The sequence below is a fragment of the Centrocercus urophasianus genome, unplaced genomic scaffold (assembly GCF_019232065.1).
Source record: "Centrocercus urophasianus isolate 14NV4802_14NV808 unplaced genomic scaffold, USGS_Curo_1.0 seq_20, whole genome shotgun sequence".
In the NCBI taxonomy this organism is placed as follows: Eukaryota; Metazoa; Chordata; class Aves; order Galliformes; family Phasianidae; genus Centrocercus; species Centrocercus urophasianus.
The window spans coordinates 6,578,022-6,594,160 of NW_024884756.1; the positions used below are offsets into that span (position 1 = coordinate 6,578,022).

Consider the following 16,139-nt stretch of genomic DNA (forward strand, 5'->3'; position numbering starts at 1 on the left):
TAGCAATGATAGCTGGAAAAAGCAACCAAAAGCAGAGGGAGAGAAAGCGTACTGTAAAGCTTTGTTGGAATCCATGGTGAGTGTCACACATACTCAAAAATTCTGGTCACAGTACCATGGACAAAGTTCCATGAAGTAGAGGTAGCATCCATCCTCTTTGGTTGATCCTCACTGTGCTCTCTGTTGTAATATGAGGAATGAGGCCATAAAATTATTGGAGGCTGGCGTTCCATCCTGTCTTTAGAGCTGCCTTTATTCTCCTGCGTGCCATCAGTGATCCAGTTTATGTTGTACACCTTTGCAGGTGTTTATGTTTATATATTCACACAGTTTCCAAAGGATGATATTTGCTTCAGTCCTGTTATGTAAGTTTTCCATTAAATCAGAATAGATTGTGGAAGAGTTTAGCTGAAGATGAGCTGTGTTTCTGAGCTGAATTTTTTAGCGCTGTCCTGTACTGACTATTCCCTACTCTAGACATTCTTTTAAGTTGCTCCAATTTTCAGTCATCACTGTGCTCAGTTTTGTTTGTGATGTCACAGCTGTTCTTTCAGAACTCCTTGTTGTTTCTATTGAAATGGACTTGTGTCAAATACATGAATATAGATATACTCAATTCTTGTGAAGTTGATTCTTGAATAGTATAGTGAAATTAAATTGTTTCAGAAATGCAGGATACAAGTTTTCATGAAGTTATTAAGATATGCATCTGAAACATTAAATAATTTATTTTTCATTAGCAAATACTAGCATTTTATATGGTACTGTCCTGGGAGTGACTTTAGTCTGAACAGCTATGCATAATTAATTTTATTGGAAATGAGTATGTAGTTGCAGGGATGAGAGAATAGCATGTCTATTGAGGTAACAATTGGCTATAGAGTGCAGTTTTATGTTGGTGGTTCTGTTTTTATTATTTCCCCAGCTGATGCCTAGTTCTAGTTTGCTTTAGCAGTGCTTTTTGTAGTGCTTCAATGTCGTAGGGACTCATGTTGTCCTCTGGGGGTTATGCTGTAGTTTCTTGTCTCTTGTTTATAAATAAAGATGTGATGTCTATGGTATGATTTCATGTATATCACGTATACTGGTGTATTGTTCTTTATGTGTGCATTCTTCACCTTCACAAATGCATTTGAAAAGTAAGATTGAATCCATGTGCTGAATTCTAGAAAATATGGCTGCGAAGTTTAAGTAGTGCAAAAAAGATGGTGAAGGTCTTAGAGGGCGAAGTGTATGTGGAGCAGCTGAGGTGCTTTTGTTGGGTGTGGAGCAGAGGAGGCTGAGAGGGAGCTTCGTGGCATCTTACAGCTCCTCACACGGAGCACTGAGTTCTGCTTTCTGGTGACAGTGATAAGACCATGAGAGAATGGTTTGGAGCTTTGTCAGGAGAACTGAGGCGTTGTATTAGGAAGGGTTCTTCATCAAAGGGTGGTCAGGCACTGCAACAGGCTCTTCAGGGCAGTGCTCACAGCCCCATGCTGCTGGAGTTCAAGAAGCAGTTGGACAATGCTTGTAAGACAGAGGGTTTCAATTTTGGGTGGTCTTATGTGGAGCCAGGAGTTGGACTAGATGATTCTTGTGAGTCCCCTTCCAACTAGGGATAATCTGTGATTATATGATTCTGTAAATTTCTGAAAGAGATGGCATCTGTGCCGCTCTTGTGGTTTTGTCTCAGCGTTTGCTAGTCCAGTCACTGTACACAAAGCCTGAGACGATTTGATATCTGAATCAGCTCATATCTGAATGGGAAGGAGGGCAAAACAAATACCTGGGGTGAGCATTTGAGCCATTCAGTAGAAAATGTTCTGGTAAGGTTCTGTTTCCAGTTCTCATGAACTGCTCTGCTGAAGTATTTCTTAATTTTCAGGAAACCTAGAATTTTCTTTGTTTGAAAACATGTCAGTTATTGGTACTTGCTTCCTCCCCACTTCTCCCCAGCATGCCTTCTGCATCACATGGTTGAGTTATGGGATCAGTGACTGTATCTGCTGTTAGTGGTTTCAGATTTTCTCAGTGTACTTAAGAGAGTTACCTGTACTTGTTTCTTCCCTGTGATGGTGAGGATTCAGTACAGAATGATGCCCTTCCTGTAGAAGGTATACATTTATGGCTATAGCAACCATCATATCGTTTATTACACAGAATGGTGTATAGGTTATGGCTAGAGTCTCATATGCTTTGTGATGGACAGGAGAAAGCACTCATACCTACATACTGAAGATGTCCTATTGAGAGTTTTTTAATGCAAATCTAAAGCTGTATCAGAACTGTGAATTAGATTTTCAGTATGTCTCAATAAGATGGGAGGTAATTGGAGCAGGAATGGATGTTGTGTCATCTTGGTCCCAAGAAGTCAGTGCCGTTCTCTGCTTTAAATGCAGTGGGTGTTTGAGTATAAATTTGCAAATCTGTCAGGATTTATAAAACATACACGTTTTTCTTTGTCCTAAGCGTGTTAAAACATACAGAACATTTCTAGTCGAGAAAGCAAAAGAAATTTAAGCCTTGCTAGCTTAAAGTCTATTATGTGGGCATATATATTTCTGAGGTTCTTATCACTTCTGTTAAATTATTCGGAGATGCATCACTTGAAAGAAGATCTCAAAATAAAACTCATAGTAAGTGTAACAATGTGCAAAACCTGAATGTTTCTCCTTAATGCACGTTATACTAAACTACTTAAACACATACCATCTTTATAAGAGATAAGGAGATTAATTTACTAATAAGTATGATTTTGGTTTCCATGCTTCTGTATGAATTTCATATCTGTGCATATCACATTTCATATCATATTGTTGTCTAAATGTTGAGACTCCTGAGACTGTACTCAGAAGGGGTAGAAAATAGGTAAGCAAAACAATAATCTAATATGATTAAGCTTAAAAAAACCAATATAATCTACTTTGTGAGGTACTCACTAAGAGGTTGATTTACTTGGAGTGATGGAATGGACATTGCCAAATATTTCTCACTTTTGAAAACTGTCACAATCACTTAAACCTCCATTTATCTGTACAAACACAACTTAATGTTGTCTTTGATGCTAAGCAATTAAAGCAATGATTCTGATTGTATTAACATTAATGAGAAATATAGTGACTTGAGTAGCAGGGGGTCAGTGTTCAATCTCACAGTCTACATGTATGTGAAGGTAATGCCAAAGCTTTTTTAAAAAACAGTTCTGCATTTTATAAGTTCAAAAGTGTATGAATATATTAATAAATTAGTAATGAGAAAAGGAATCATTAGTAGCTTGCAAAGCAATGGTTTTTATTTCTCCATATGACTTAGGGTACTTACTGAAAATGCACACCTTAGGAACTGTAAAATATAAGAAAGTATTCTACAAAGCTGTGTGTATGCCTAAAATTCCTATATTTTTTCTTTTCCTTGGAGGGAGAGGTGAAATGTGTCCCCGGATGAATGAAGGTATAGTAAGTTTGACTTGAGGCCCTATAGATATGTTTAGGTTTAAATAATGTAGTACCACACCCCCCCCTTTTTTTTTTTTTTTTTGACATAGTTAAAAATGCTTTCAGGATATACTTCTGATTTCCATAAGAGAATTATCCATTATTATAATATTGACCTTGTGTGCTTTAATAAAACGAAACAAAAAAAACCAAACCCGTATCTGTGAATTTAAAGAGTTACAAAACTGTTTTGTAGCATCCTTGTTTAGAGTTAATGGGGAATGGAAAGTTATTTGTTCTTTCACTTAGCTAATGAATTGTGGTGAGCCTCTTGACTTTCTAGTGAAAGGATTGAGAAGAGAAAACATCTGGTGTACGTTGTGAAGCCTGTATAACTGCAAGAATCACACAGGTGCTTGATGAGTTGCAGGCATATTTATCCTCACCGTTCTTTTGCTGTCTGTTCCTTGATATTTGCCTAGAAATTTTCTGATTACCTCTGTTGAAACAGACATCTGTGTTTTTCACATACTTTTCATCATCTGTTGAACTTCAGTAATGTGCTTTTAAACTTCATTTGCACGTTTCAGGAAGTGTGTAGAGTGGTCCTGTGGGATTTGTAGAGCATGTGCTCACAATAGTATGTCTTGTGCTTCTCAAGCTGGGTAAGGTAGTAAAATGGGTTAAACTGCATTTACCTCTGGAAAGATCTGCTAAAGTTTTGAAGTTTTGCAAGCAAAACTAAATTATGCTATTCAAAATGCTGTGTTATTCATTTGGAGAATATATGTAGAAAGCTAAACAAAGAAAAAGCTATTGTTTGGAAACTTGAAGATAGCTTTTTTTTCTTTTCTCCTGCAAAGGAAATACAGTGAAGTGATTGTCAGCAGCAAAACAAATGTGTGCAGCAATCGGTTCTTGCAAGGATGATGCTAATGTAGGAGGAGTAACCATTTTTACTGTCAGGACATTTTTTAAAACTGTATTTGTCCAGTCAATGAGGACTAGTTAAAGTTTTGGAGGCTTACTCATGCTCAAGTCAAAGCCAAGCAAACAAAAAAATCACAGCAGAGAACAACAGCTGGACAGTCCGCTGTCCCTTCCACCAGAACTATGTTAAGAGCTTTGGTTGCTTTGGTATGTTCTTTTCCTGGTGGAAGCCATCAGTGAATCCACTCCACAGCTTATAAAAACACTAGCAAAGCTCAAGTTTGAACCTTTCATGCCTGAAAGTAATGGGAAAGGCAGCGAACTTGTTTGGATCAGTAGAGATGATCAAATGGCTAATGGGTGACACTGACCCCCCTGAGTGCAAGCAGGCAAGATGTTTGCCATCTGTCTGTCTTTCGGATGCAGATGGCAATGACTGAGTTCCTTCTGAGTGAACACATGGAAAGCTGTTTTGTTGGCTCTAAACATCAGTCATCTGTAATTTCTTGTACAGTAGTGAAAAAACTAGGTTGACATGACTGAAATGCATTACCATGTAACTCTAGACACTGGGCCTCCTGGATTTAAGGGAAAAGGAAGCTCTCCTTGAAGTCTGCCATGATTGTATTATTATAGGGAACAAAATAAGAATATCAATTTTTCATGCCAAATTCAAGAAGTTTGGGAAGAAGGGAATGTTGCTGGCATGAAAACTACTTCCATTAATACAGTGTCAACTCTAGTTTGATCCATAAATAATGCAATTCCTTGATAAAGCACAGTGAAGCCATTCATAATTTTTTTTTTAACTGCTTTAAAACAGTACTTAATTTTAATGCTGCCTGAGAAGGTGATTTAGTTACCAGATATCTCATTGTTATCCACTTGTCACCTGTTACTCACTTCCTTTTTGACAAAATTTTCCCATTTAAAGGAGTAGCATATTGTTAGGAAACGGAGGGATAAAAAGCCAAGATGGGAGGTGTGGATAGAAGACTATTATTGCTTATAAAATCAAAGGATGGAAATAATTTAACATTAAATGGAACTGCTTGCTGACCAAAGATGAAGAGTGGCTACAGGGACTATATGAGTTTTGTTCCCTGACACGTCAATATATTTTCCTTTAGACTCTTACAGAGGTGAAAAGGTTTGTGGCAAGTTGCTCTTTCATTCGTTGTATTAAAGAAAAGGGAGTATATAATGATATGATGGAGTTAACCTCATTTTGTGTAGTTCATGTAGTCTAATGTTCTTATTTTCTTCCATAATGTCTTCACATATTTGGAAGTTGTGATCTTACCAAAATAATTTTATAGCTGTTATGTTCCAAAGCTTCTCATCTTACCTTCAGCAGTAACTTTATAAGCCTATGTTTCATTGCAAGTCAATGAATCACACATTCCTGTGTGGTGCAGCCCTTTGGAAAACAGGATTTAAGGCACATTGTGCTTCATTTTCTGAGAAATGTTGTCCACTATGCTCAAAAGGCTGGGATCTGATAGGGAAAACAGTCTAAAACTTCAGTGTTCCCATCTTAATTTGGCTCACTGTGGGATGTTAGTATGTGAAAAGGGGGAGGGCATGTTTGACCCTTTTTTTAAATTATTTTTTTTAAAGCAGTTTGGATGCAAGTTGAGGTGTCCTAGGGAGATTTTTCAGGGAAGAGTTATTTGTCCAATGAGAAAGAGGCATAGAATACACTGGTTCAGGCCAGGTGATCATTATAGCCTGTGCCATTTGAGGGTGAAGGTTGCAGTGCGGGGAAACTCTAATAAATCCTGAGTCATGTCCAGCGATGAAGAGGAATTAAGAAAAACAAGGCAAGTAACACTAGTGGCTTGTTTCATCCCTTTACTAAGCGCTCCCTCATGGCTTGCCTGAGATGGATCTCAATTCAGAAAACAGATTAAAACTGAACCTTTCAGAAGGAGACCTCAGGCACACACAGATGTCTGTGGGGTAGCCTCCGTGCCACTGCAGCAGCAGGACAGGTTGCAGTTGCTTCTATCTGGCTCTGGAAGGATGCTACAGCTTCCCTTTGTTCTGCCTCCTCTATTGCATAACCACAGACAGCAACCACCATTAGCATTAATGATGAAAAGCAATTACTGAGGTGACAGCTTCAGCTTCAGTCCTCATTAGCCTTGTGCCCATCAGACCAAATACCTGCAAACACCTCAGTCACCCACAACCCTGGCCGTTTTGCCGTTTGCTTCTCACTGTGAAAAGTTAAGGCCTTAATGCCAGTGAATGCAAAGGGAAAGGGAGATGAAGGTACTTCATCGCATGCTCTTTTGAAAAACACTCCCATATACAAGAAGGGGAGCAGGGAGGACCCGGGGAACTACAGGCCGGTGAGTCTCACTTCCGTGCCTGGGAAGATCATGGAACAGATCCTCCTGGACAACATGCTCGATCACATAAAGAATGAGAATGTGATCCGAGACAGCCAGCACGGCTTCACCAAAGGAAGGTCATGCCTCACTAATCTTGTGGCCTTCTATGATGGAGTGACGGCATTGGTGGACGAAGGGAAGGCGACCGATGTCATTTACGTGGACCTGAGCAAGGCCTTTGACATGGTCCCCCACCACATCCTCATCTCCAAATTGGAGGGAAGTGGATATGATGGGTGGACGACCCGATGGATAAGCAATTGGTTGAAAGGCCGCAGACAGAGGGTGGTGGTCAATGGCTCCATGTCCAGGTGGAGGCCGGTAACAAGTGGTGTCCCCCAAGGGTCTGTCTTGGGACCGGTGCTCTTTAACATCTTTATTAATGACATCGATGAGGGAATTGAGTGCACCCTCAGCAAGTTTGCTGACGACACCAAGCTGAGTGGTACAGTCGATACGGTGGAAGGAAGGGAGGCCATTCAGAGGGACCTCAACAGGCTGGAGGGCTGGGCTCGGGTGAACCTAACGAGGTTCAACACGGCAAAGTGCAAGGTTTTGCATTTGGGCCGGAAGAACCCCAGGCACCCGTACAGGCTGGGAGGAGTGGTCCTGGAGAGCAGCTCGGCAGAGAAGGACCTGGGGGTCCTGATGGACGAGAGACTGAACATGAGCCAGCAGTGCGCTCTGGCAGCTCGAAAGGCAAATGGGATCCTGGGCTCCATCAGGAGAGGGGTGGTCAGCAGGGACAGGGAGGTGATCGTCCCTCTCTACTCGGCTCTTGTGAGGCCCCATCTGGAGTACTGTGTCCAGGTGTGGAGCCCTCAGTACAAGAAAGACATTGAGATTTTGGAAAGGGTCCAGAGGAGGGCGACTAAGATGATCAGGGGGCTGGAGCACCTCCCCTATGAGGACAGGCTGAGGGAGTTGGGCTTGTTCAGCCTGGAGAAGAGAAGGCTGCGGGGTGACCTCATGGCAGCCTATCAATACCTGAAGGGAACCTACACCCACGAGGGGAGTAAACTCTTCAAAAGGGCTGACAACAGCAGGACTAGGGGAAATGGATCAAAGTTGAAGGAGGGAAGATTTAGGTTGGATGTTAGGGGGAAGTTCTATACAAGGAGAGTGGTTAGGCCCTGGAACGGGCTGCCCAGGGAGGTTGTGGATGCCCCGTCCTTGGATGTGTTTAAGGCCAGGTTGGACAGGGTCCTGGGCAACCTGATCTGAATGTGTGTGTTTGGTGGCCCTGCTAGGCAGGGGGGTTGGAACTACATGATCCTTGAGGTCCCTTCCAACCCAGGTGATTCTGTGATTCTGTGATTCTGTGATTCTGTGTACTTGCTTTCTGCCGTTACGGTTGCAGTTTGCTATGGCAGCTTACATTCTCAGCTTTCCATGCCGCATGAAAGGCATTCAGCCTGACAAAACCACTACTCAGTATTTGGTTGTCGTTTGCAATTTGTGTTATTGTTAGCTAAATGAAATTATTTTCTAAGCTGCCTTCTTTCTCTTTCTTCCTTCTCGCTTTCTTTTTGCCCCCAAATAAATAACTGAAGCGACACGAAATATCCCAAGTCAATACCTTGTTGTATTTTATCTGCTAATCACTTTGTGAAATTGCATGTAAGTTTGTTTTTCCAAGTAGCATTTGGTTTCTGGCTGAAGCTGAAGCAAGCTCCTAATAGTAAGGCGGAGGAACATTCTTTACATAGGTGTGTCTTCCTTCATGATGAGTAATTAAATATTTTTGTCCACATGCTTATTCCCCAGTGCTTCTGATTGCTACAGCTGCTTTACCCTATATTAAACAAATGAGCTCACAGGAAGGACTCCCCTGTCTACAGAGGGACCCCTACACCATCATGGGATTTTGACTTTTGTTTCATTGTAAGCTTTTAGCAGAGTGCTTGGCAAATCTGTTTCATCTAGCAGCTTTCTGTATTGAGCATTCTGAGAAAGAGCATTATATTTTATCAGAAAATATCTTTAATATTCATGATCAAAGAACAGCTTGTGTTTACTCAACAATTTTGTCTGTTGGTATTCTCTAGTCAAAACTTTCCAGTATTGCTTACAACAGCCTAGTGACACCTCCTTGCCCATTAGGCAACCGAGGACTTTTGTTTAGGTGGAGATTACCAACATTTTTTGGGGCATCTAACCATCTGTTTCTTCTGCTTCTGGGAGGTTGGAGGAATTCTTCTGCTTCTGAGAGGTTGGAGGAATTGCTCATGTTTGAGCTGGAGGGAATTTGAAAAACAGCTACTTGTAGCTAATCATATTTTCTTCAGTGATTAGCAGCATTCCCGGGGGAATTGAACAATTCCCAGAGGAGTAGGAGTTATGGACAAAGCAAACTTGTTCTCCTTATGTTTTGTCTTAATTGAAATGGGGAATGTTTTTAACAAAAACAAGATTGTCTATTGTCGCAGAATCGCAGGATTATGGCTTTTATTGATGTGGATTGTTCTAATACTGATATGTATCTTTATTCTTGTTAAGCAAATCCATTACATCTCCCACATATTTTCATTATAAAGCAAGAAATAAGAACTTCATTGCATTTTAGCACATTTAAACTGGAGTAGACATGCAGACTTTTAGTAGTTAAACTGATGTTTATATCAGATATAAAGATCAATAGTTTTCATAGTTACTCTATGTTTTAAACAAAATGCTTTAATGGTGTTCTCTTGAAACACAGCCAGCATCTCACTGCGTGCAGATGTAGATGTCTGCTCAGAAGACACAAACTGGGTGCGGGGGAGTGGGGGAAGTAAGGCTTGATGGGAAAATTAAGATACGCTGATCCCCTAATCATGAAAGAGAACTCAAGTGATTCCTCTATTGCCATTCAAGAAAACCTACAGGGCTACATGAGACAAATCATAAATCTGGCTGTAAACTCAAAACTCAAGTCTTATGAGGAGCGGCTGAGGGAGCTGGGATGGTTCAGTCTGGAGAAGAGGAGGCTCAGGGGAGACCTCATTGCATTTTACAACCTATTGAAGGGAGGTTGTGGTGAAGAGGGATTTGTCCTCTTCTTCCAGGCAACGAGCAGGACCTGGGGAAATGGCTGCAAGTTGTATCAGAGGAGGTTTAGGTTGGACATAAGGAAGAACTTTTTCTCTCAGAGAGTGGTCAGGCACTGGAATGGCTGCCCAGGGAGGTGGTGGAATCACCGTCCCTGGCAGAGTTCAAGAGGTGTCTGGACGACGTGCTGTGTGATGTGGTGTAGTGCTGGTGGTGGCAGTGGTGGTGAGGAGATGGTTGGACTGGATGATCTTTATAGGTTGTTTCCAGCCTTGTGATTCTATGATTCTATAACTGTTCTTGTCCCTGAGCCTGGGGTGTCTCTTGAACAGGGCAAGTGCTGCAAAGTCTTTGAGCTGCGTTGAGTATCTTAACTTTCTAATAGTATTGATGGCCTTGGATATACTGACGTTTTAGCTAATTTCAGAGATAATTGATGTCAAATACTTCATTTCATTTTTTTTCTCTTTTGACTTGGTTGCTGTGAGAGAAGGGTAGAGGTGTAGCTTTTGACTTGGTGATCTGAACAGAATGAATGAGAATATGCTTAAGCAAAGTTGAGAAGCAAATCAATGTTATAGATTTGGATGGTTTTGAGGAATGTTTTTTTTTAGTTTTTTTTAATGCTGTAAACTTTTTTTTTTATTGCGGAAAAAAATTCTGGTAATAGGTGGTGAATCTAAGATTAGGCTAAGAATCCAAGGGTTTATGTGAAGGAAATACAAAACTTCAAATTCAGTTAAGTCATAAACACATGCAATTGTGTGACTGATGTTTGCACTTGACCAGATTTGATCTGTTCAACATCCACGTAGGGACACAATCTCAGGTAACAGAAGCAAGGAGATAGGTGCACTGATAGAAGGCAATTTTTTTTTTTTTTTTGCATTGAATCCCTGGGTGAGGAAGAGATTTTACTTTTTTTCATTGTGATTTGTGTTTGTTTTTGTTGTGGTTTTTTTTTTTTTTTTTTTTTATTTTATTTTTTTTTTTTTTTGCAATGTCACGAATCCCACAAAAAGATGAAAGCATAGCTTGAAATAATCTGAAAGCTGAAATGACACAAAACAGGGCAGTGCAAGTGTGGACTGAAGGCTTTTATGGAATCTGGTATTTGATATTCATTTTAAAGCTTTCTTTCCAACTTATTTGTATGTAGTGTTTGTCTTTGGTTATATATAAGACCTCCTGCTCTGTCTCTTAGATTTTAGTGTGAGCTTCATAGTGAGCTTTGAAATGTCTTTCTGTATGGAATGTGACAGGGCATTCAAAAATCTCAATACAGCAACTTCTTTTTTTAGCAAAGCATGCCTCCCTTTTTTATTTTCTGGATCATTTCAGTGGATATAAAATCATTTGTATTGTATTTCATATGAAGATGATGCACTGACTTCAAGTATAATAATGGACTCTTTTGTTTTCTTCTGCATATTTTTCTGCAGGTTAAAGTGTGTCAGGAGGAAAACCTACCAAACCCCGAAACACTGTTGAGTAGATACACTTTCAACATGAACCGTGCATTTAGTAGGAAGAAAGGTAAGCCATTTCATTTTTGTTGTGTTGGAAACATAAATATTCTGTATACATTCTTGAAGATGTTAAGAATTATACAAGAAAGTACTTAGGAATAATTACATCTGATCAATTAAGTAGAGTAGAGCAACCTTTTGTGATGTATAGAGTAAATTGTTCTTGACAGAAAAAAACTTTTCGGATTCTAAGGCTTAAGTTTAATTTAATACTTTTTTCTTTACTGAGATGTGTGTGCTTATATAAAAATATATACATATACAAATATACACGTATATGTTTGTGGCTTTCCTGGGCTCACCAATGGATGTGCTAGAGAGTTTTAGAACTTCTAAAGACTTAACAGTGACTTCTGCATTTACATTATGTTCCCTGGGTTCCTGGATAAGCTATTTGAGAAAGCCATCCTTTAATATACTCAGAGTATCTCATGCTGCAGAACAGCTCTTAGCTTTAAGAAGCTATTTTGAATTTGCAGCAATCTGAAACGCACCCTTTCCAAAAGGATAACAAACCACTGAATATTCAGAGTTGTGCTTCTGTTTGCTGCTTCTCTTTTCGTGGTCTATTTAGGATTAAGCATACTTTTTAAATGAAGTAAAACAAGTGCAGTTGTTACCTTTTTTTCTGTCAACATTTTTGTATTTTCTTTTATTTGTTTAGAAAGTAGGAAATCAGTCATGCTACTTTCTTTTTGTTCTCATGTTTTCTTCTAAAGATTCTTAAGTGTGACACACTAAGCCTGAGCCTCTGCTTCAGTAATCAAGTGAACTCAACTGAATTGAGGCAAAAAAATTTGTTTATGTAGCAAGAATTCCTGCTTTTGTATCATTATCAAAGCCGGGAAGAAAAGGAATCTGTCATGCATTAAAGCATCATGAAGAGATAACATCTCTGCATCCTTTCCTGTCTAGTATATTGATTTGCTACAATGAGACAAACTGAGATAAGCAAATCAGAACACCAGAAGTTGTCATTTGATCACAGAGGAGATAAACATTATCCATAAAGGCTACAAAAACTAATTAAAGATCATTTGATACCTCAGAAGAAAGACAAATGCTTAGGAAATAAACTGAAATCCGTAACTGATGCTCCTAAGCACTGATGTAACAAACCTATCAAGAGATCTGTACCTACCAGTTACTTGGTAATGCTGCCTAGATTATGCCAAAGAATTTGAGAGACTGTTCCAATATCTACGAACTGTGGATTTATTTATCATGGGTGGGAAAGAAGCTTAGGGTTTTAATATTTTTTTGTTGTTGCAAATGGTTTTTTTCTTCTAATGATTTATGATAATTAAAACTTAGCATACCACCTTTCAGAAACAGACTAATTCTGTTTTATGGGCTACTTGTGGGTTATCTGACTTGCATGCAGAGCTCTGAAATCTTTCACTAATTCAACTTGCTCTTGTTGGCAAGGGCACATTTAATCAATTCTGAGGTTGTACCCTCTGGTATCTGAGATCATTAGTTGGGACTGGATTAATTCCTTTCTGTGCTCACCTGCTTGTGGTAAGAAAATTCTTACGAACTTCACCTGAACTACTGGAATTTCGAGAGCATTTTCTTTGTTGGTTAATCAGGTGGGTTTTTTCGTAGGTTATTTTCTTTACCCCCAACAAGAACAACACATTGATCATGAAAGGCAGGCACAGTGAACTGAAATTGTGACTGCTTAATGATGATTCAGAATTTGAGGGAGCAGAAGATTTTGACAGTGGCATCCCCCGAGTTTGCTGATAGTAATGCAACACGCTTACATTCTCATATTCTAAGAAAAAGACAAATTCCAGATAAACAATTGTCAAGATATATGTATATTTATATATTGCCATTTGACGTTCAGAAAAGCTTGGCTATATCAGTGTTTAATAAGATGTAATCTGAAAAACAAATCTGTTCAAGAGTGGGCTCTAAGAGGTTTGGCTGTTGAACTATAATGTATTTCCTAATTTCACTCCCAGATCTCAGAGGTAAAATGATTTCCATATATGAGTTCGGTGAGGTTGATGTGGGTTTCTTTTGTTTGCAAAAACACGGATATTTTGAAGAGCTGTATATGAATGCAGTGACTTTCCCTGGCAGTTGTCTTTAAAACTAAATTAGCCTCCAGCTGTCTGTGCTGGTAGGATTTGTGCTAATTAGAAGTTTGCAGCAGTTTATTATTGTGGAGCAGTTTGAAACAGCTGTTTCAGACATAAATTCCTACCAGAATTTGAATAGGTGTGATACGTTTACAATAGCTAACGATTATCTGAAATGCGTGGAGTTGGTATCTCCCTTAAATCATCTTCATCACAGTCAGTGTATACCGGTCTTTCAGTACAATGCATGTTCAGAACATAGTAGCTCCTTAAATCTTTGAACCAATTATGCTGCTGATTGTGCTGGATCACACCTCCCTTTGAGCTTTTTTTTGCTCAAAAGCTTGGTTCTTGCTTCACTGCCATTCAAATGGCACAAGTTTCCTTGTCAAGAAGTGCTTTCCTTATTAACAGCAGAGGTCAATAGGTAAAGCAAAAAGAAAAGCACTAAAAACAACCATATTGAAGGCTGGCTAGCAGAGTGTGCATTCACAAAAGAGCTGCAAGGAACAAGTTACTAGTAGGAAAAAGATATGAGCTCTTGGTTAATTAACTTATACCATTCTAAGAAAAAAAAAAAAGCTTCCCAAAGACACAGAGTGTGACATGACTGTGTATTGAGCATTACAGAACAATGGATTTGTCCTCAATCATAGTAGTGCTCTTCAGAGATCAAGGCAAGGCTGGATGTGGCTTTGGGCAGCCTGGTCAAGTGGTTGGCAACCCTGTCTACAGCAAGGGGATTGATACTAAATGGTCTTGAGGTCCTTTTCAGCCCAGGCCATTCTATGCTTTTATGACCAGACTCTTATCTTTGATATTCCACTACTGCAGTGGAATTTTGCAGTATGTAGGATGTCTGGAGTAAGTACTTAGTGTAAGTTTATTTCTGAAGGCTATTATATGGGTGTGAAATAACCATTTCCAATGACTGTGTGCTGAGGGCTCTGTTTCTAAAAATGGGCATTACTGTCATTGACCACATGACACAATACAACTTCTAGCTTGAATATTTGATGTTTGTATTTCAGTTGAAATTTTTTTTTAGTTGACTGATGGCTGTTTTAGTTAAAATCCTAACTGATGTAATAAAATTTAAAATTGAATATAAATCAAGCTTTCATCTTTCACCCTAATGATGACAATGAGAAATACAAGAAAATGAGAAGCATGAACAAATTCAGCTTGTTTCAGGGAGTTCTTACCCAGGCAACTATAAATAAATTGAAGTTGCAATATCTGTTCTGATCAGTTTGCTCATATAACTTGTAACATTTCATAATTTATGAAATAACATTGAGAAAAAAGTTGATTTCTGGTATAAAGCTGATACCACCACCTGCTGAACTCTCATGCTTCAATATGGGAAAAATAGCCTTTGCTTCCATACCTGTTCCAAGTAAAAGAGCTGACCTTCATGCTGACATCACCGGAAGTTGGTTGGATTACTAATAGCATATATCAGGGAGAAAACTTTCTATTTTAGAAATATGGTAAGACTTCGCAACTGTACAAAAACATTAATTGTACATTCCATTCCTTGGACTATAATCAAAAGAGGTTTTATAGATTATTAACAGTCTCTTTCCTTTTCTTAGTTAAAGAAAAAAAAGCAGACAAAAACATCAAATCAAGAACAGTGTATTGTATGTTCATGTTGCATTGTTAATATAACCATGCTTGTGAAAATATATATCAATCTATCGACAGTATCAGGAGCTTTCTTTTGGATTTGATCTGCTTTTGGGTCATTGTCTCTGTCAATCTTTTCTTTTGTTGTTTAACGTCTAGTGTAGTAGTAGTACAGTTGCTTTGATATAATGCAACATGGAAAGTGACAGACTGAAGTCAGTTCTATCCTTTAAGTATTCATCTTCATGATTTCAGTCTTCTACGTAGGCAGTTTAGGAGTAATTCTTTGTAACCTCGTGTAATTATTTGTAAGTGACCTTTGTAACAGCTGTTTTGTTCAACTTTGGGATTTTTCTTCCATTATTTGTGTGTTGTTATCTGAACTGAATTATCATATTGGTCTTAATTTACATGGTAGTGTGTACATGAAGTCTGTATACACAACCAAAAACATGAGTTATGTTGTGGGTTTTGTTGTTGCTGTTGGAAGGGGTGTGTGTGTGTGTGTGTGTGTGTGTGTGTGTGTGTGTGTGTGCTGTTCTTCACATTTCTCTCCTTTTTGGTGAGTGGAGGGGACACCTCCCAGATAAGCCCGGAACACTTGTCTGGTTCTGTGGATTTTCGTTCAGTCATTAGTTCAAGAAATGGTGTTACTATGAGACAAAAATGAGCTAGCGTTGTTTGTGTTGTGCCACATTGGATATGAGAAAGAGGTACAATTGAGTATGGGATAGCTGTAATTCAGACTTTTTGGGATAAAAACATTGCAACTCTGAGTGTCTCAAAATACTGCTAAGTATGTAGCTCCATGTATCCACATCTGCTAAATTTAGCCTAGAATTATGGTGTGTGAAATCCAAGCAAGTTTACCTCGTTTGTGGAGGACAACAAATTACAGCTGAGTGTGGTTCATTCTTTCTTATACCACAGTGATCCTATTTCATCTTAGAGTAAATGTCAGTCTTAGTTTACAAGAAGTTCAGTTCCAACGCTGCTGTTGGGTGCAGGAATCTGAATTTGCTAATGGTGGGTTTCTTTGGCCTATGAAGGTTGGTGATTGCTGCCAGGTTATCAGCTCATGAGATGCAGATGGCGTTCATAATATTAAAG

General features: G+C 39.0%; 1 protein-coding gene across 4 annotated transcripts in view; it reads left to right on the plus strand.

Moving 5' to 3' along the window:
- GULP1 (GULP PTB domain containing engulfment adaptor 1) overlaps nucleotides 1-16,139 on the plus strand; it is a 149,640-nt gene that overhangs the window by 60,908 nt on the left and 72,593 nt on the right. For all 4 annotated transcript variants that reach the window (XM_042822645.1, XM_042822648.1, XM_042822647.1 and 1 more), the window contains exon 2: nucleotides 11,218-11,311. In XM_042822645.1, coding sequence (XP_042678579.1) covers nucleotides 11,284-11,311 — 28 coding nt within the window. In that variant the 5' untranslated portion in view covers nucleotides 11,218-11,283. The remainder of the gene's footprint in view (nucleotides 1-11,217; nucleotides 11,312-16,139) is intronic.